Source organism: Takifugu rubripes, chromosome 20 (genome assembly GCF_901000725.2).
Source record: "Takifugu rubripes chromosome 20, fTakRub1.2, whole genome shotgun sequence".
NCBI classification, from domain to species: domain Eukaryota; kingdom Metazoa; phylum Chordata; class Actinopteri; order Tetraodontiformes; family Tetraodontidae; genus Takifugu; species Takifugu rubripes.
In genome coordinates, this window is record NC_042304.1 from 3,778,181 (window position 1) to 3,799,643 (window position 21,463).

Here is a 21,463-nt window from a genome sequence, read left to right on the forward strand (position 1 = left end):
GTAAAAAAGGGATAATTTATCACTTTATTTTGTTCAAAAATTTGCCATGACGCAGGATATTTCCACTTGAAGGACAAAGGACAAAAAAGAATAAAAAAAATGTATATATTACAAATTCGAAATATGCCTTTCAAGGGTTGCGACGTCTCGCTGCCATCGGGGGCTGCAGCTTTTCAGGGTTTCTCGATTCCTCCCAACATGAGAGCGAGAGGTTTTGTCCTCTGGATTTTACAGCTCAGACGTGATGTTAACAGCACAGAACCTGCAGCAGCTGAACATGGAAACCAGACGATGACTTCAAAAACACTGATATGTTTACAGCCGTAAACGCGGCCGTGAGGAATTCATGATAACTGGTAAATAGCATCAAATACACTTCATTCCAGCACATGATGTGACCCACCTCCCTCAAAAAAATAAAACAGAAAACCCCAGAAGATCTAACGCAAACACACAAGTCAGCATGGCATGGAAACAGACACTGTGTGCCAAAAAAAACCACACAAACACCCACCAAATAAATATCCCAACATATCACAATCCTCGCGACAGATGTTCGATTTAATATTTGTCATTTCTCATCCAGTGTTAAGGAACATAACTGCTGCACATGATCTTTGGTCAGTGACACGTTTCCCAAGAACCCGACTGGAAATCAACCATTGGGACATTTGAAAGGTGCAGTTACTCCAAGCGAAGAATCCTGTAGGAGTGAAGGAGGAGCGACCGAGGACAACGGCCACACCAAAAAGAGAGAAATTTCAAAGTGCAAATTCAAATCTTAAAGCTTACATATCAGACAGAACAGTTCGTGATTGAGCTCTTTTGACAAGAGGTTCTATCAAAAAAAAGTCTCGACGGTATTTGGGTGTCAGCTTATCGTGGGAACGTGGTCCAAAATATATTTACTCTGTTCCTAAAATACACGACACTGGCACCACTTTACAGATTCTACTCCTTATATTTAGCATCTACTAGTTTCCAGTGGAATGGATATTCTCAGGACCGAAGCCATGCCTTTCTGAGAACGTCTTCAACAGAAAGAAAGAAAAATATATGTATATTTAAAGGAATGTATAGAGAAGACGCCTTGAAACCCCTTTTTCCTTTCAAATTCAAGACGTCAATGCCACTTTTTAATACAACAGGAATCTCAAAATGGATGTTTCCTTGGTTTCTTATAAAAATTCTGAGGAATATAAAATGTATAAAAGTTCTGAGGAATATCAACACGAATTCAAGGCCACTGTAGCTTCTCATGAATGTGTTTCAAGGCAAAGCTGAAAGAATGAACAGAATGAATACCATTTCCATGGGAGGAGGAAAAACTCCAAACAAAGCAGCGGTGGAATGTCTCTACTCTGGTATTCCTTACATTCAAATCTGAACATGAACTGAGATGCCGCGGGATAGTAAACATCCCAGGTTAACCAAAATGAACGGAAGATCCACTTCTTCCACATCAAAAAGCCTCAAAAATCTCTTTTGCTTTCAGCATCTAAAATATAAAGTACCTATTTCTCTTATATAAAAGAATCTTCTTCAAAAATACAATTAAATTATTTGTAAAAAAACAAAAAACTATCGTGCAAATGACAGTGACGTACTTCAGACGTCACAAACTGGTGTGCAGCAAGTGTTCTGCCAGCGGCTCCGTCCTCTGTGCTGGCTGAAAGGTGGGCTCCCCCTCAGAGGTCCTGGTGTATCTGACCCGCTGCAGATCCCCATCGGGGGGCATGGTCAGCTGGACGCTGTCCGTCTGTGTGAGCAGAGGTGTCGAGGTGATGCAGCCGGACAGACTCAAGCCCGACGTCTCTAAAGTCTTATCGAGACAGTCCGGGACTTTGGGAGGAAGCTGAGGCTCGCCTGAGAGCTGGGGGGGGTCTTTGGTGTTGAAGAGAGAGTCTATTTGTGTTGGCACTAATGAGCACAGGCCCTTCTCGCTCTTATTACAGTCCTGCGACGCAGACCTCCGCGTTGTCTTTGAGTCTTTTTTATTGCAGACTTTAGGGGAGGGTTTAGTGAGGGACAGGAAGGGCGACTTGGGGCTTCCGTGGCTGCGGATGTTCCTGCTGGCTTTATCCAACAGCCTTCCCATTTGGACCGGACTGGGAATCAGAGAGTTCTGACACGCCCTGTAGAAATATCTGAAGATAAAACAGAGCCAGACATTAGGATACACCAAAACCCCGCTGGTGATTAAAGCCAGGCCGCTGCGGTAAACACATGAATCACAAGGTGCAGCTGGAGACGCGAGTCTAAATGTCTACGTGGATTTAAAAGTCCAGCAGCGTGTACCTGGGCAGCAGCGCGGTTACGGGAGTGATGATGCACAGCAGGTAGAAGAGGGGGTCCTTCAGCAGCGTCTGCATGGTCCAGTAAGGGTTGGAGGGGGAGAAGCAGGTCGGACAGGAAGCGTTGTAACACAGAGCCACTGTGAAGAACAGGGTGAGGCTGAAGGCTATGGACGACCAGTTGATCCAGGTCTATAGGAAAATAAACATTATTAGTAAAAAAACCTAAAAAAACCACTAATTTCTCTGTGAGAGCAGAGTCATCAGAACAAAACAGAACATCAGTGGTGAGCGTCAGTGTGAGGGAACATAGCTCGAGTCAAGTGCTTTTATGTTCTCTGATAGTCAAACTACTAATTCAATAAATGAGTTGCTTCATTGCTACGGATTAAAGATTATATTTTGAGTGCAAGAAAGCCATTTCAAAGCAGACTTTCAAGTGTTTGCCAGGCAGTTCCTCATTTGGTTTATGGCAGTTCTGGACAGGGCAGGGAGGTCACAGCAGGGAGTCCTAGAAGGATCGTCAGTCAAAGCTGATAACATGGCTTCCTGAACAGTTAATTACTGCCTCCGAGCTGCTGGGGAAAAAGAAATAAGTGGTGCGTTTGGGTGTTCGCCAGTCACGTCTGCTTTGATCGTAGGATGCTTAGAAGGCAGATTAGATAGAGCATCGGTGAATCCTGACGTATAAAACTGGAAAATCTAGAACGTTGATAGCTGATAAGCCGGCTCATTCTGGAGGTCGAAGCATATTCACCCAGGTTTTGGTCTCAATCCCCAAGTGCACCAGGATGGTACATAGAGCCAGGGTGATGATGGGGGTCCCCCACGTAAACAGATCTACATCAGAGTCAGCATAGGCCTGCGAGGGACACGGAGGACAAAAGGACAAGGAGAGCAGCAAAGATAAGTTTACAAGCCAACATCAAGTGAAGACGCTCGTGGGGGATTCAAAGTGAGACTCACAAAGTAAGGAATGAAAAAGCAGACCAGGCTTTGGTAGAAGGCATCGATCATGTTCATCCAGAACATATATGGCTTATATTCCTGCGAGACACAGATTTCCTGTCATAACCCTGAACGACACATCTACAAGACATCCTAAGACAACCAGGAAGTGGACACAAGCACAGCTGACCTCGGAGTTCTGGCCGTTTCCATAGAGATGAGGTAGTTGCTGCAGGGTCTCTGCTGACACGTCTTTGTCCAGTGTGCCAGTGATGAGTTGTGGGAAGGCCGAGAACATCAGGTTAAAGAAGATAACATACCACTGGTCAATCATGGCCGACCCTGAGAATCCACAGTAGAACTGATACCAGAAGATCAGAGCCACGAACATCTGCGGGAGCGAAGGACGACAGAGTGAGGCGGACAGGAACCATCGCGATAGGAGCCGTGTCCAGAGGAAAAGCGCTTACAGCATTTTTGTAGAAGAAATACAGGATCATGTTAGCGAGTCGGGAGTAGCACCAGTGTCCGTGGACCAGTAGGAGCTTCTGGAGATACCGGAAACGTGGGAGGGCAAAGTCGCTCGCCATCACCGCCTGCAACATACCAGAAGGACCCAACGTTCAGCCTCTGCCTTTGCACCTTTCAGTTATTAAAATACAACTGCGGGACAATGGAAGGTCGGTTTTAATGAGTCTTCGGTGGGCGTCAACTTTCCAAAGTAATAAGCCTTAATCGTGCTGGCCACCGCCTGGGACTCATCGCGAGCGCTGCAGGATGTTGTCAGTGTCACCTGGTGGCATTTAAAGCCAAACTGGCTGTAGTCCCACCCTTTCTTACATCCCACTTACCCCCCACAGCACATCTCAGCTGTCAAGATCGCTCGTCAACAAGAAAAATGACCAGCGGACGTCTTGTTGGGTGGCAATTTAGCCTCTGCTGTGCTCTAATAACCGGTTGGTAATGAGTACACAGGGATTCCGCTCCCGAGCACAAAAACATGCGTGTCAGCGCACCTCAGAATCTTGAGTAGTGACCGCTGTCTCATTAAGAGCAAATTTGATTAACAGTGATTAATCTTGTGGGCCACTTAAGTGCAGCATAGTGAGCCTCTAATCGATGTGCGGCGCAGCAGCACGCCTCCACAGCCTCTCCTGAAGTTAATTGGGACCCTCCATCAATGTTTTCCAAGATAGTCTTCCTGGAAAAACGGGCGGTCGGGTCAAATGAACAGGAAAGCAATGTCAACTAAATTTCCTTAACCATTCTTTTTACCTACTGACCTCAGACAAGCTGGAGATGCAGAGACTCCATCTACGTAGATACACACACACACACTTCCTGACTCAGCAAAACCTTCAGCTTAGGTGCATGGATCTGGGCTGAAACGTGCACTTTAGGCTGATACATCCCTTAAGCCATCCATGCTGTTATCCTTCCTTACCTGCATGCCTTCCTGTCCTGAGATGCCCACACCCACGTCTGCCACTTGAATCATACTGACATCATTGGCTCCATCACCTGGAAGAGAGAGAGACACAGAGTGAGTGAGTGTGTGTGTGTGAGTGTGTGTGTGTTAGAGAGAGAGAGAGAAAGAGAGAGAGAGTCCCGAGCGTCAGTGCTGGACCAAACAGCTTGTGCAAACTACATTTTTTACAGAGTTGCTTCTATTTTAACAGGTTTTAAGTTGATAACTGGTAAATATCTGATAACCAAACCAAATTTGTATATCATTTTGATGTTGTTCTTTTTTAGCATATTTGTGTTGAACTTTTGAATCCCAATGCTACATACTACCGGTACATGTAATCCCTTGTTATTCTGTACTGTATCACATCATCATATTTAAATAATAGACTGTGGACACTACCACTTAATTGAGAGCAAGTTATTAATATTGACTTATATTTAGAACATTTATGGAATTCCCATCCACCAAGAAAAATATTTGTACATCCTGTAAAATCCCTAGTTTTCAAATTCCTCCACTGAATGTTTTCCAACTACTTGATGAGAAATGTTAATGGTAAAATCTAAAATGGACCAAAAACGGAATAAAGGTGTGAACAATGAACTGAGAAATGGAGCCAACAAGAAAAGATCGTCACGGTTCAGACTATATTTCTGTTAACTAAGGACGACGACCGCTGTGACATTCACAGGTCTACCTCAGTCTGAGACACGTCTCTTTCCTACTGTAAACATTCCGAATTGCTGGAAAAGCAAATGCTGAGGTCTGAAAATACCATGATTGATTCTATGGTATCGTTGAGTGTGCACCTCTGCTCGGAAGCTTCGGTACCAGCAGCCACATAAACAATAAATAATATACAGACTACAAACAGAATATTTTACTACGGCCACCCAGATGGTTGCTGTGATCTGGTAAATGCTTCTAGATTGATTCCGCCCATGATGAGCATGCGAGACACATCTGCTGATGTGATTTATGTAAAGTCTATAGAATAGCAGAGGAAATGTTTTGCATCCGTGGGCAGGGGTGTCATGCATACGCTTGATCTTTACATACCTATCGCTAGGGTCATGACCTTCAGCTTGTTTCGCACCAGTTTGACCACCATGCTCTTCTGCAACGGCGTCGACCGGCAGCAGAGGACCGAGCGACAGCTCCGCGCCACGGCCAGGAACCTGTCCTCCAGACTTTTATCGAGGGCGTAGGCCAAAGTGCGCCCGTCGATGACCAGGCCGAGCCGATGCACCACAAAGGGAGCGTCCTGCCAGGAGGAGGTCGAGGATGTAGCGGAGGAGGGATACGTCTGAAGGGGCGCCAGGCCGCTGTGATAGGCCTTGGCTGTTGGGTCTGCAGTGCTGCAGAGGAATTTAGCCTGTAGATAGTGCAAACTCTCCTCCAGTAACAAGGCACATGCCTCCTGGTTTAGAGACAGACACAGAGAGGTTTGGAATTCAGGAACATTTGTTTTTAATGAGGAGCACATCTGGTGTGCAGACGCTGAATCCCAACCAAAGCCAGTGCAGCTTATCCTTAAATGACCTTTCTACTCTGACAACATTAGAGCAGTGTTTTATTAAATCTATTAAGCACAAACAGGAACAAAGGTCATTAACAAAGCCCATTTCAACTCACCTGGGAATCAGCGTTCAGTGTCAGGATCTCCTCTTCCGGGTCCAGCAGCTTGCAGGCATATGCAATATTGATGGCCGTTTCTTGTTTGTCGCCTGTCAGCACCCAAATCTGGAGGCCAGCCTTGCGCAGGGCAGTGATGGTTTCGGGAACGCCGTCCTGCAGCCGGTCCTCAATGCCCGTCGCTCCTGAAAAAGAAGCAACCGACAACTTGTGTATATTCAAAAAAATAAATCCCATTTTCAGCTACATTTGTGGATTGAAATCATGAAAAAGTTACCTAGGAGATGGAGGTTTGTTTCTAGTTGCCGGGCAGACTCGAAGAGCAACTCCTCTCTGTCCTGGATGGCCGTCTCGGCCTGCAGGTGATGCTGGAGCCAGCAGGCATACTGTTCCTTGGTCAGAGTCTGACACACAAGGGTTCATCACACTTTATCACGAGGGAGGGAGCTTATTCATCCTGCAGGAGCTCTTCTAATGAGGAACTGGAGATGCTAACGCCACACAATCCCACCAGGGTGAGATTAGAAGCAGCAGGATTCCAGAAGGAGTCCATTCAATGCTGAGCTTTACATGGAGAGGTGTGGGCTGAAATATGTGCATTCCAATCATTGCTATTTGGATTTGAATAATTGAATAATTGCATTAAAAACCAAATGTGAAGCACGCAATTTGAATTTGTGGTGTATTTGAATGCTTGCATTGAAAAGGTGAATCTGAACAGTATAAGATGATCTCCAACGTATCAGTTCTGCAGTCCAATAAACTTAAAACTGAATGTACTATTATGTTCTTTAGTTCAATTTCTCTGAGTATTTGATCCTCAACTGAAAATGCAACTCTGTATTGTTGCATTCAGTTCTCACATTTTAAATTAAGTTCTCAAAATTGTACCTCACTTTGCTTTCGACATCCAGATCAAGCGCTGAAGAGGAGTCGTGTGCATCTCTACACTATATATAGAGGATCCTACATTCATGTAAATCTATTGGACTTTGGTTCCGAACAAATAAACTCAATTTCAAATGATACTATTCAGATTCAGCTTTTTGATGCAGTGATTCAAATTTAACAATACAAATTCAATATATGTGACTCTTTTTTTTTAACCATTATTCAAGGTTAGCAATTCAAATACCGGTATAAATATTTCAAATTCAGCTTCTCGGGGCACATATTTCACCCCCGAGACGTACCTCCATGCTTTAATACTGTACATCGATTTCAGATCAGACAGAAGATTGAAGCCATTCAGATTCTGAGGCATCGCTCTTGTTTCGCACATGCAGAGATCCAGTGAGGCCAGATTGGGAGAGTATAAATTAACAGCCGGGGAAAGCGACAGATTGCAGACTGAGTCACAGAGAAGTGCCTCGTTCATGTGTTCATCTGCGCTGGGTTACAAACGCAGCCGGAGAGGCGTCGCCTCCAACTAAAACTAAACTTTAGGCTTCTCCGCTCTCCCCGACAGGTTTCTGCTTACCTTTTTTGCGATGCACAGTGTCCGAAGGCCATCTGCAGCGTACAGGTTCAGGTAGGTTTGAGTCCGGTTGATAATCTTCTTCAGGCGTTTCCCTTTGGAGTTACCTTCGAAAACAGCAAAGAGCAGAAAAATGGATGGATGGATGTTTGTGTTGCACCTGTAGCAACGGCTTTAGCATTCTGGACCCTTGTTACAATATAGATTTTACAAGGATTCAAGGAAACATGTGTGTTACATCATACTATATCATCCAGATTAAAGAGAGTAATTTAAAACAAGCAAAAACTATACATTTTACAAGCAAAAATCCCTTTTTAACATGAATATTGTTTGGAAGCATTTCTTGCTCGAGCGTCTCCCTGGCACAGAACCCTGGCCATCATCTTGGCAGGGGAACACAGCACAAACAGACGGGCCTAATCGGCCTCCTGACAGCCAACACTGTGGTCGTCTGTCATGTGATTTCACCGATAACATGACAGCCTGGCGGGCACCACCCCTCAGGCGCTGCCATGCTAAATGCATTCCTGCTGAAAACCCAACTTGTGCACAGTTGGCTCAACAAACTGCTGCTTCCTTTATCAAGTCAGACTTTATACACAGAGATACCAGGGTTCAAAGCCTCCTAGCCACCCAAGCTGCCCGTCTTCATCGCTTAAACAGGGTACACACGTAAAGATAATCTGGCTGTTTTATCCCAATTTCACCCCCCGTCCCAACCAAGGATGGCAAACCCCCGATTGTCTTATGTCTTATAAGATTGTCTTGTGGCCTGAGGTGTGTTAAGAGTGAATCCGTCCCAACTTTCTACACTGCAGTTGTTCTTCATTCGGTCACAAATCTATCAGTTCACAGCAATTCTGCAGTTAGTAGCGTTAATTGGTTGCAGATTTTTTAACTGTAATTATCAAACTAAATTAAACTCCGTAAGTTATATCCTGTAAATGTCTCTGTAAAGATGCAATTTAATTTCAGAAGGTGAGAGAATGGTGTATGGATAGACCTAAAATTCCACCTCTAGCTCTGTTTTAAGAGTGATTCTGAACAACTTCATCATCTGAATGGAGCCATTATGGAAATAATGGGCCAACTCATACCGCAGTCTCATTGGCTGGTTCCACCCAATAGGAAAAACCTACTATAGTGAGGAGTCACATATACCGGTACACACACACACACACACACACACACACACACACACACACACACACACACACACACACACACACACACACACACACACACACACGCACACGGGAGTGTGTGACAACTGTACCCAGGGCTCTGCAAAGAGAACACACAGATATTTGTAATAAAAGTGATGTTCAGCACAGCCCCGAACTTGAATGGAAATGATCAGTGGAATCGTAATGGAAAACCCAAACTACACGTGCACAGGGTCTGTATGTAAGTCAGGACTGTCAAAACAACGTGGGACTGTTTATTCTCCACTGACACACCACAGTAAGTGTATGGTAAACACGAGTACAGCCATTTGTGAAAGGCATCCTGATAGAGACCAAGTGCCTCCGTCTAATGAATTATGCCTCCAACCAGTTAGGTTGGACACAGGGTTGGACGGCGTGTTTTATGAGCCGGCGCCACCGTGTCCACATTAGTGCGTTTATATTTTTAGTTTATCTGGCATTTTAAGAAAGAACTCAACTGGCATCTATACTTGTGGACACCTGCTGACTCAGCAAATCGCACCATAAACCCTATGTTGGCAGACCTCTTCAGTTGTACTGTAGTAAAATATGTAAGGTCCTTTCTAAACAATATGACAATATCCACAATAGCGAAAACTTCTAGAACAGGGGTCGGCAACCCAAAATGTTGAAAGAGCCATATTAGACAAAAAAAACCCCAAACAAATCTATCTGGAGCCACAAAAAATGAAAAGCACCACATGCTGTGAGTGGCTATATTAGCTATATTAGCCTACTTTTAAAATGATAATTAGGCTACAAATACATAAAGAGCATTCGTGGTTAAATGTTTATTTTCCCTGCAGCACATCCTGGAGATAATGACGCTCCACGCGACCAGTCTGCTGCACGATGGTGCTTTAAGTTTAACCCCCATTATAATGAGATGTTGAAATTAAATATTTATGATACACATTTTCACAGCATTGGAAAACTTTAAGAATGTTTGTCATGTTTTTCCTCCTACAGAAATTATATTAAAACAAGTCACACCATCTTTTTCCATTTTCATATTTCTGAAAAAGCTCCAGGGCGCCACTAGGGCGGCGCTATAGCAGTTAACCGTGCCACACAGGTTCATCCTTTTTAAATGATAAACACTGTGTGTTTAGGCTGCAGGAAGTCGAGACGCCGTTTCAGGCACGCACGTTAGAGGTGACATGACTACTGTAATTTGGATTAGACACTTACTATGTCTGACAACAACCATAAGGCAGCTAAATATCATAATAAAAAATGCATCAGTGCTACCTTAAGTCATAAAACCGTTAGGTTCCTCATCTTTTTTACAAAGATGCGGTGGCAGTATGGCTTGCATCAAAACCTATTTTCTTTAGGTTAAATGGCTCACTGTGCACATTTTACGGTCCATTTCTTTAGACCGCAGGACAAACTGATCCTAAAGACGCAATTACCCCAACAGAAATTAGACACCGTTAATAATAAATGACGCCTTTAATCATTCATCAAGATGGGGGAAATTATTTCCCATTTGCGATTCCTCAACTGTAAACTTTAGCAGACTATTGTCCTGCACAGAAGGTGGAGTCATGAAAGAACTCCTTCTCTCTCAGCCTTCAGTTTATGGGCTGGAGCAGCTTGCCGGGTGCCCTCGGACAGATGTCTGGTGACTGTATACAGCAGCGCCGGTGAGCAGTTCCTGTGTATCTCTCTGTGTGCCTGGAATACTAACAACCCTGTTCACGGTTTCCATTTGCAGGTTTCAGGTCATCAAGAGGGAGGAACAAGGTTTCGAGATCTAGGGTGCCAAATTTTACAGGCAGGGCGTTTTGCAGCAGTAGCTATTAAAATACTCATTCTTATGTAACATCCTATATTATGGCTTTACATCAGTGGAAAGTATGAGAGCATGCCCGCTATATAAAGACTCACTGTGCAGCCAGAGCGCAGGTTCTTAGATAGTGAAGGATTCGTTTATTTACATCGTGAAAAAAAAACTCTTTCAGCCAAAGCTTTGTAGAGCAGAAGAACCTCACCACTGTGGATAAATTCATTCATAAATCCATCGGTTGTCCTTTTTTTATCTAGGTTCTAAGGTGAGTAGGGATGGACCAGAAATCATCTGTGTTTTTTAGCTGAGATATGACATGTTTGTTTTTTTATTCAATATGTTTCCTCTCAGACACACATTTGTGCGTCTTTTTTAAAGACATAACGCCTGCCCCTTATTCTAACTATCACAGCCTTCAAATCCCACTTTCACCCTTAAACAGAGTGTGGACCAGACAAAAGGTCCTCCCGTTTTGTCCACAGAATGCTGACTGAAGTTGCGCCAGGCTCTCCGGGCGAATTCAACAATTCTCCAAACCCATCTTGACCGACAGAAGGGAGCCGTGCCCTTTTGTGACGTGCCAGTGCTTTAGTTATGTAACACATCAGGCCCAAAAGGCTTTTTGATATTATTCTGGCTCAAATGATATTTTTATGCTGCGCATCTGACTGGTTCAATCCAAAACACCACCAAAGAATTGAGCTACTTTCTGAAAACTGCTGAACTCGTCTTGCTCGGTTGATTGCCCATCTCTGATATGTTGCTGCATACAAGACATGTGACTGAGGCTTGAAACATGTGACTCAGCTAAACCTTCTGCAAACTGAGCATTTTTTTAAACGCATATTTCTGCTCACCATGACAAGATGAGGAAATCTTGTGGCTGGCTTTGAAGCGATTATAGATCAATAAATAAAAATGAACAGCTATTAATGACTTTTTCTGGCATGAATCCTTGTTGCTGAAAATTAGAAAACACTTTTTTTTTTACCTCCAAGACCTAGAATGTGTTTCTCAGGTCAGTGGACAGCCTGGAGTAGGTTTCAGCCCATCATTTATGATGCTTCAACATATATTGGTCAAACCCCTCATCTATGAGGAGGTTTGTGCTTCATGTTTGTGCTTCATGTCTTGTCATGATTTCAGAGGAGAGATTCATCGTTTCCACTGCAAAAAGCCACAACACCAATCCCAACATTATCAGACGACAATGACAGCGCCAGAAATCATCTGCACGAGCTGCAACTTTACTTCCTGGACAAACTGTCATCCACTATTTGGGAGGTTCTTCACCATGTGTCAACAACAACAAGCAAAGGCCAAAAATCAATATGTTAGCGTCTGAAGCTGAAGTCGACTATATATTCCAATTTGGTATTTCAGAAGGTTTCGTTGTGGTTAAAGAACTTGTCTGACTGGTGCTGCATTATCCACATTTGTACGCCATGCTAGCTCTGAACCTGACAGATACATCGACAAAACAAATCAGAATTCTCAGAATCTCAGATCATATCATTTGAAATAAAGCATTTTGCTGCACCGTTGAGCACCACCACAGAGTCCTGTAATATTAGAGTATAAAATGGTTGCTTTCCTACCTGTGTCGGGGGGTTTAATGAGGTCCATGATGACAGAGTCCGCTCCTTTAGTGTATACTGTGATCTGATCCGTCAAGGGGTGTTTAACCACTACAGACATGCGTTTCCTGGTGGAGTCAAAGCCCAGCGTGTGCAGCAGCTCAAAGCTCAGCTTTCCCAGGTGCGGAAGTTCCACAGTCACTTGATCGGGGAGGCGTCCCACAAGGGAGCACTTGTAGGCCCTGGCAGCATAGACCAGCGCGGCTTCATCGGGGGACTCGGCCTCGTAGCGCAGCTCGCCCTCCTCCAGGTTCCAGGCCTTTCCATTGTTGCATGGTGGGACAGGACTGAAGGCCTGCTCCAGGTCTGAAGGGCGCCGCTCCTCGGCCAGCTTGGTGAGCGTGCTCTCTGCTGAGGGGGAGGTCAGCAAGCTGGAGCATCCTCGGTTGGAGGAACGGTTGGTGACAAGGCTGGAGGAGCTGCTGCTGTTGGACCCGGACGTCAGCCGGCTGGGGGTGAAGCGTTTGATGAAGTCTTCGATGGTCTTAACGGGTGACTTCAGTTCAAACCTCATCCGGACCTGAACAACAAGGAAACCTTAGTAAACCACTTAAAGTAACAGCAAATAACCAGTTTATCTGCCGATTACGCTTTTGAACCAATACTCCTTTTATGGTCTTTGCAATTCAACTCCTTCATCTTTATTTATAAAGCATCTATTACAATCAAAACTGTCTCTAGGTGCTTTCCAGAATCCCAGGGCCTGACCCCTAAGCAACAGCAGCAAGGAAAAACTCCCTTTTAACAGGGAGAAACCTTGAGCAGGCCCAGGCTCATATGGGGACTCTCTTTCTGATGAGAGGATGTGATGCTGACGTCCTGATGTCAACAGCGTCACCGTTATCGACCTTTTGGGTGCAAGGACATAGTAAAATGGCATTCTCACTGGGACAAAAGCTCTTAAAAATGGCAGGTTTGTGTGAAAGGAACTTTTCTGCCACACCATTCTGGTTCCTTTCAACTTATCAGATAACCTCCAAACGGAAACACAGTCCCCATAAATAATGCAGCGCTCGGTGAAGGTTAATCTTAAAGGCTTGGGACTTGTGACTGGCAGGACAGTGAGCCTGTGCAGGAGGAGAATGTGGGACCTGGAGGGGATATCAGATGTGTGCAGGAGAACCACACCCCGGCTCACATAAAAGAAAAAACAAACTACGGATATACAGCTGTTAACGGCAACAGCACATCAAAGATACAGGCAGCAAACGGTGAAAGCTACGTGCAACTGGAGACATTGTGAACCTTTTTATTCTTTTTGGAAAAGAAGCCAAAATGAATTGTTTTTTTTTGTAAAAGATGGAAACTAGTCCCACTTTGTTCATAAAAGCAAAAACAAAAATCAATGCCACCCTGGGGACACCACGCTCTGGCTCTGGGACAACATTCTCTTTAAATGTTCTATGTAAACCTTTGTTAGGCAGACTCAGATGGGGAGGTTCTCTATTAGATATTTCTAGAATTTTTTTTTTTTTTCACCCACTACACCCAAAAAGGACCAAAAAAACTAGTGAATGTAGTCATTCCCCACGTGACTTTACAGCGATTGCAAAATTAAAAACACAGGAAATTACGTATGTATAACTTTACATTACACACTCCGTTAAAAAAAGACAATTCACACTTGTACGTATGTATATTGTTTAAACAACACATAGTTTAGGGGATGGAAGCTGCTGGGGCTGTGTGTGCAGGTGGAAACAGGGCTATATATACCCGCCATCTTAACCAGCATGTGATTAGACTCAATAGACGTTGTCAAGGGAAGGTGTACCTTCTGTCTGGGCTGGTTGGGGGAGGACACCACCACCGTGTTGCAGATGGTAAGAGCGATGAAGAAATCAATGATGTCCGCCAGGTCAGAGGGCAGCTGGGACACGGGCTGGCTGTGGTATCGCATGAAATCCATTTGACTGCTGCATTCATTGAATTTGTCCAGGAGCTGCGGGTCAGGGGTGATGTCTTTCTCCTGCAGGACAAAGAAGGGATGAGCAGCGGAGTGATAAGAGCGTGTCGGCATTATGAAGGTTGCGCGTGCTGACCATTGGGCTGCTGAAGGCTGTGTGCTTGGACAGGATGCTGGCTCGCTTGGCTTCTGCCCTGCTGCCTGTCCTGCGGTGGGACTTGGTGCTGTGGGAGCGCAGCACCACCCGGCCGCTCTGGTGGCTGGTTACACTGTCCCGCCGGGGTAAAGTGCCACCGTGAGACATACACTCTTCCTCTTCAGAGTCCATCTCTTGGTACATAGCAATCCTTTTAGCTAGAGCACACAGAGACAATTGTTCAGTGTTCATATTCATACGCGTTAACGCACGCTACTTTGTCGGATTGTCTCACCATTTGCATCATGGGAGTACTCCACCCCTGCTACGGTGCAGCGGCGGAACACCATCTTGTTCTCTGTCAGCGTGCCTGTTTTATCAGAGAAGATGTACTGCATCTGACCAAGATCCTCTGTGATGTTAAGAGCTCTGCACTGCAGGTGAGAGTCTGTCTCCTCGTCATATAACTCCACGTCCTGATGGATGAAGTACACTTGGCAGATCTTGACGATTTCAATAGACACGAATAGAGAGATGGGTATCAGCACCTAGAGGGAACAAAACACAATGGAGAAAGACGGTTACGTTTACTAGTTACACTCTTCAGGATAGTACTTTATTTATGATTACAGACAGATGTGTAGTAATTGAATTCCTTTAAAAGAAATAAAATATTTTTAAATATGTAATTGGCTGTTAGTAGTGTAAAAGTCATTTTTAGGTTAAAACCTACAGAGAATCTATGTGGCTAAAGTTTGATTTTGTGTTTGAGTCTTATAAGGAGCAAACTTAGATCATGAAATGAGAAGTGCAGCTTCTCTGTTTTCCCATTGCGATTTGATTTGGATGTTTTGTGGAAATGAGTAAGATTTGCTTAAATAGACAAAATATCCAAGTTTGGCACTAAACTGGTAGGATGCCAACACTGATCATTTGCACCGTTTGACCAAACCGTTTATAGTGGCTGCAACTGGCGGCAACATCTGACACAGGACAGGGTGACATTTCCACTGACGTTTATGGGAAAAGCCAAATATTTCCACTCAACCCAAATCAACAGCTTTTAGGTATCACTTTCTACTGTTTTTGTCCTGCATTCTAAAGGTTATTTAGCTGCTTTTAAAACACTTCCAGACTGAATATAAAGATAGGGATCTAGAGATCTGACACCCAGGCTCGCTCAGACTACTGCCAGTGTTATGATTAATAGCAAAGATTCTGCGTTATGGGACAGTGAGACATTATAAAACCATTAATGCTGTATGGGATGTATACTTCAGCTTAGCCGCCCGTCTCGTTTCCATACCTGGAAGACTATGACCAAAGTGAGGAAGAGATAAATTGCAGATGTGATGGGTGATAAGGCCGTCCCCTCCGGACTTAAAACGTCGAACACGGGTCTCTTATCTCCATACTGGAACATCCACAACCCGTGACCTGCAACAGCAACACTGCAAGGTCAACTAATGCAAACGCTGGAATAAATAAACACAAGGGACATTTTCTCCACAATCTGCCAATTGGCATCAACAGAAACATTAACATGGAGGTAATTGCTCAATAGAGAGCAGATTGTTTGAGCTGTTACCCACCGACAGCAGCAAACAGGCACATGACCAGCAGGATGATGACACACCAGAACACGTCTACATTCATCTGTCTCTCCAGTTTACTGCGCTTGTAGCGCGGGCCGTTGTTGTTGAGCATGGCTTTGGTCTCGTGACCTGCAAAGACAAGAGCGTGTTAACAGTAGCACGGCAGGGCATTATTACAGAGCGCTGCGGCCAACAACATGCTTATTTTGGTGGCTAACCTGCATAAATGACTATTCCCACAGCCTCCTCTGTATTGCGGATGGTACAGCCTCGCAGCAGCAGGTTTTCGTTGTAAAGTGCATCTCTCCGGCCACTACGGTGAATTCTGTCAGGTTGGGAGACACAAACAGTTCTGAAAACACGAATGCAAAATCTGTTCAAGTTCAGGTGACCAATAATGTTGCTGGTGGAAAACAGAGCACATCTTTTCTGCAGAGTCGACAAAACCAAAGCGGTTGTTTTCCTCGCGGAGCACCTCAATCGATCATGCTCAAAAGCATCATAATCTTATCTCAACAGGAGCCCTTATTTCAGCACAAATTCCATCTGATATAGAAGCGCCGGCCCTGTTAGCCCCTCCACTCAAACCCCTCGGGCAATTGGGTCTTTCATAGCTTTGCTGCTGGCGATCAGATTTTAGTTCTCTAGTTGCTGGTTTGCTGGTCATCAGGTTTAAAGGTCATCAGGTTCATTATCAGCACCATGAATTTAGTGATTAGACCGCGGAACATGTATGTTCAAAGGCTGCAGATAGGTTTGGCTTAACCGAAGGTGAGATGTGTGCTAATCTGATTACAGATCAAAGGTTTTGTTTAAACACTCTTCAATTTCATTACTGAATTAAGAGCCAGCCAACAATCTTAGTCTACAAAACAGCTGTAATCTGTCCAAAAGCCAGTTTCAAAGTCCACCAACAGGAATGTTTTGACCTTTAAAAGCAGGCCAGCAGGTTAACATGCACATCGCTGCTATTGTAGAGCAACTGTGTCCAGCAGCTGGATGTCACAACTCATCCTGGGTTTAACACACTAATAACGCTCAGGGATGCCGATTGCCTTCTGTGCCGGTAAACTGGTGACATCAGACTGGTCACCGTTGGCTATAATGCAATAAAACACCCCTGTGCTGCACTGTAGCCTGGCAACTGAATACCTGCAGCATCTGGTCTCCTTCATAGCAAAGAAATAAATGTCAAAATCATTCGAGGGTGTGTGTCAGCACTGTCACCTCTCCCATTTCTCGTGTTCTGCCTCACACAGCTGATCCAACATGGAAAGCCATGGGAAGGCAGGCCAGAGAGATCAGACGTGTTCCCGAGTAAACACATTATATCTCACCAAAGCCTGGATACACAGCCCGGCAGGTTCAAGTTTGAGCAGAAACACACAAAAGCATTTGTGAAGAATTTTCCTTCGGTCGAGTATTGAATCAGTGCCGCTCTGTGCACAATGCTCATGACTTAGATGCTCACTGTTCATTTAAGTCTCATAATTGTCAACTAAGTTTCCCATTAATGCGGCAGGAGATTAATGTGACTCATGTGATCACATCAATTTACAGTGAAATGAAAGTAAAACTCAGAAACACTTACATGTAGCCTCTGAATCGGTTCAGGTCGTTGTTGGGCTTCTCACATTCAATAATGCTGTTGTATTTCAAAGGGTCGAAATCACAATCCTGCAACACACAACCGACAATGGCTCAATATAAACTCAGACCTACTAAAGTCTGGACATATATTAGAGCATTTTACGCAGGCAAAAGTGCTTAAAATTGTTCTTTGCATGCCCACCCCACTGAAACGTGAAACAGCAAGTCTCGGCAATAACTTCGTGGATTTTTTTACCCTTAAAATCTACCGCAACTCGCCTGAAGGAAGGCAGGTGGGACAGGCTCCAGGTGAAGCAACAGTTAGTGAATCTCTTCTCTTTTTGCTTTCCCATATTTCAGAAAGAGATCCTTCCACCAAAATTATTTTCTAGCATTTTCACACTCAAACTGCCAAATTCTGCTCCGGCAGCTTAACGCCTCCTTGCATGGATGAATATTTCACCAGTGTTTTTGGACTTCAGATAAACTTATCAGGTCAGGAAATGTGTTAGCTTACAGATACCTAAACTCTCTGGCCAGTAATTACAAGACGGAAAGAAAAAACAGCTTTGTCACCAGGTCAAAGAAACTGCGGACAATCTGCCTCTGTTTCAGATTGGTCTCTCCGTCCAGTGTGGCAGTTTCTATGTGGCACAGGCGGTCAGGATCGCTGGAGCTAAGCAGCAGAACGTCGGCCGGCAGGATTTCATTACATCGCAGCCTGATGAAGTCTCCCACCCGCGCCTCTTTCCAGTACTTCTCCACATAGCGCCGCTCCGCTCTGCAAAACAGCAAGAAGGCAAACGTATAGTTTAGCCGAGTCATATAGGTCAACATATAAGTCAAGGAATGTGTCAAAGAATCCTAGTCACAGCCAGATGCAAACATAAGAAATGATGTTCTGGCCTTTTTAGGTTTTTCACTGATGTAGAAATACTAATCACAATAACAACCTGGAAGCTGCTTTTATATGCTAATAAAATAAACCAACACAACAAAGTCACAGAAGACATACATATTTATATTCTGTAGGGTATGTCCTAAGCTCATATTCCAAATAAGCATGTTTATTGGGGCCTCCTAGAGAATGTTTTCATGCAATTATAAAATAATAACCTTTGCATATGGCAAAGTTTAGAGACAAACAAAGGTCTACAGCTTGATAGTAGCTCCAAGATGGTGATGACAAACAAAAGTGGTTCTGAGGAATTTATAATAGCAGCATCTCTCAGACAAGTCAACACACTGTGAAGCAACCTGGGTGTTTCACCTATGATATTCAACAGCTGCAATATAACAAATACCTGGACATTTTCAGGTTCTTTTGCTTAGTTCATGGGTAAAACTGTTTGCACTGCCATGGGAAATTTAACTACACATGTGTGGTTAATTTTTTTTGCTGTTTTTTTTAGGCTCCTGCAGCAAAGCTGCATTTTACTTGTAACACCAATAAACAGCAAAACAGCTTAAACTCAAATAGAGAGGACAACAAATTGAACTCAACTTGACCTAGGTTCTGGTCCCATTCACTACCATAATGTAGATAATAATCACCTGGAGTGATCTTATTATTTACAGCCTTTGTTTCAACACCTCATGATCACACTTAAAATGAGTGCAAACGTTTCTGCCATAAAAACTTGAACGTTTCGATAACTTCATATGGTTATGATTTGGAAAAATGAAAAGCTTAGCCAGACATCATCAGTACAGGTTGCTAATGTCTAACTGGAGGTCTGAACACCAGATTCTGGACAGCAGTGGTTGCAGATGTTGTGAGGATGACAAACTGATGTAAACAAACCTGTTGACATTCCACTAAAGTCAACTGCTGAAGCAAATATCTCACATGATGCAGGAGCAGCCTGCAGACTCAATTATACAGTGTTTTTGCATATGACCGTTCCGAGGATCAACTAAGTTTCCTCTGCTCAGCCACATCAAACACCTGTGCAATGAAACACTGCAACACAGTCTGGCGCCTCTCCAGAGTGAGTCTGTGACTGGGAAATGGTGCATTTAAACACAGAGAACACAAGATTATTCTTCCATGTTGTCAAGGCAGACATTTGCAACGTGTCCGTGATGTTCACAATCCCACCACAGAAAGACAAAATTCAATTATGTCCAACCTTCACAGGGCAACCTGGGCCGTGTCAGCAAAAACTGTGAAGCCACTGAACAGTGAGGCTTTTGATTACTGTGAATTATGCTCTGTACATGCACAACAGTGCTGCTTTTCATTAGCAGAATACACAGCACACACACACACACTCAAGAACATAGAACATAGTGGTGGTAAAGTCCAGAGCAAGCAACAGGTTGCCAGGTAACTTGCTGCCTCATTATTAATAGAATAATAGCACCGTGGCCATATCTATATTGATGGAAGACCTCATTGATCTCCTTCACTGACAGGACGGAGGGTCGGAAATTGACGTTTTAGTGGACTTCTGGACTACTCGTGTGGTTTATTTCATCATGTGTCGGCCAGCTTTAACCCTGAGGCCTGAGGAGTCATTTGTTTGTCCAATTTTGTCCAGAAATAGGTGGGCTAGACGGCCCAACACAGACAAAAACTTCAACTCTCCTGGCATCAACAAGATACCCGACAGACTTAAAGCTCGCACAGCAGCTAGAACCCGGTACTTACACGCTGTACACCAGACAATCCATGTGATTGATTTCTTTATCCGACCGGTGTCTCCTGTAATCCTCCCACAGGTCTTTGATGGCGGTGACAGACAAAATAAAAACGACAGGAGCGAGAGCAAGTTCTGGCTGGAAAGCGTTGACAACTGGGACAAAATTCAGCAAAGCGATGAAGACGAAGTAGACGTTGGCGAACCTGTGGAACTGCTCGAAGAGGTTCTTTGGTAGGAAAGACAGCACGGTATACTTAGTGGTCTTAATCTTGTTGTTTGCATAGTGTCGGTTTGGGTTTTCTTCCCCTTTGGCGCTATCGTATAAAATGTTGGCGTGGACAATCCTGGTTTTGTTCTCCTTTGTTTTCTTCTTTCGTCGCCTTTTGACTTTAGCGTCTTTGGCCATCCCGGGTTGGTCATTCTCTCGCGCCATAGCCAGTCCCGACTTTAAACTTTCCTTCTTTCCAAGTTTTTTTTTTCTCCGTCGTTTCATGTAAAACCAGCGACACGTATCGGCTATGTTATCATTCTTCTACCGTGCGAAGGTTTGTGTCAGTCCTGACGTTAATTCAAGCGGACGGCTCTGGCTCATTCATGTCGGCGGCTCTTATCGCGACTCGCAGGAAAACTTTTGCTCTCTTTTCGCTGGGAAGGATGCTGAGATAGCTGGAAGTCCGAAGTTGGACGTGCGGCAGCTGGGCGGCAGATTTCTAAACCACATGGATGGACTCGCGACATGCGTTCGCGTAGGGGGCGGTGTTTGTAGATCTGCGGCTGCGCACAGGCTGCGCATAAACAGGATGTGAGGCAGGGGCGCGTTCCTCTCGAAACCTGACCCCCAGGCCCCTCCTAAACCCAGCCTGTTTTTTTGAGTCTTCTAGTGCCACGCGTATTAGAGTTTATATGAATCACGGGAAGGAGGCGAGAGTCTGCAGCGAGGGGGCGTGTGTACTCTAGTCTACATCCAACCTTAAGTCGTTTTTCAATACGGGGAATTTAGACACGCATTACTATACAAGACAACTACGTACAAATAAGTTACCATCAAAACAGTACAACTAAACGTATGCAAATACGTTTGCAAAAGGTTGTGAATGCAGTAAAAACAGTATATTATAAAGATGCA

At 44.3% G+C, this 21,463-nt stretch overlaps 2 protein-coding genes across 5 annotated transcripts in view; one reads left to right on the forward strand and one right to left on the reverse strand.

Annotated features, from left to right (window-relative positions):
* Nucleotides 1–10: 10 nt before the first annotated feature.
* Nucleotides 11–21,172, reverse strand: atp10a (ATPase phospholipid transporting 10A). Its single transcript, XM_029827659.1, has 21 exons — nucleotides 20,346–21,172; nucleotides 18,269–18,473; nucleotides 17,694–17,779; nucleotides 16,321–16,427; nucleotides 16,100–16,231; nucleotides 15,814–15,944; nucleotides 14,803–15,055; nucleotides 14,508–14,725; nucleotides 14,240–14,434; nucleotides 12,427–12,985; nucleotides 7,829–7,932; nucleotides 6,626–6,752; nucleotides 6,349–6,533; nucleotides 5,773–6,133; nucleotides 4,687–4,763; nucleotides 3,713–3,838; nucleotides 3,433–3,633; nucleotides 3,261–3,341; nucleotides 3,052–3,156; nucleotides 2,299–2,486; nucleotides 11–2,147 (listed from the first exon to the last, which is right to left on the reverse strand). The coding sequence occupies exons 1-21, from the start codon at nucleotides 20,828–20,830 to the stop codon at nucleotides 1,616–1,618; spliced, it is 4,458 nt and encodes a 1,485-aa protein (XP_029683519.1). The 5' UTR covers nucleotides 20,831–21,172; the 3' UTR covers nucleotides 11–1,615.
* Nucleotides 20,430–21,463, forward strand: part of gabra5 (gamma-aminobutyric acid type A receptor subunit alpha5) — a 38,114-nt gene continuing 37,080 nt past the window's right edge. For 2 of the 4 annotated variants that reach the window (XM_029827668.1, XM_029827670.1), the window contains exon 1: nucleotides 20,430–20,568. The gene's annotated coding sequence lies outside the window, so the exon portion shown is untranslated. Of the gene's footprint in view, nucleotides 20,586–21,463 lie in introns of all 4 variants that reach the window. The other 2 variants (XM_029827672.1, XM_029827673.1) reach the window with 2 other exon arrangements.

Coding starts and splice junctions, on each gene's coding strand:
- atp10a (XM_029827659.1), bottom strand. CDS start 20,830: ATGAAACGACGGAGAAAAAAAAAACTTGGAAAGAAGGAAAGTTTAAAG. Junction 16,232..16,320: donor GGGAATAGTCATTTATGCAG/GTTAGCCACCAA, acceptor TTGTCTTTGCAG/GTCACGAGACCAAAGCCATG. Junction 3,634..3,712: donor ATTTCTTCTACAAAAATGCT/GTAAGCGCTTTT, acceptor TCGCTCCCGCAG/ATGTTCGTGGCTCTGATCTT.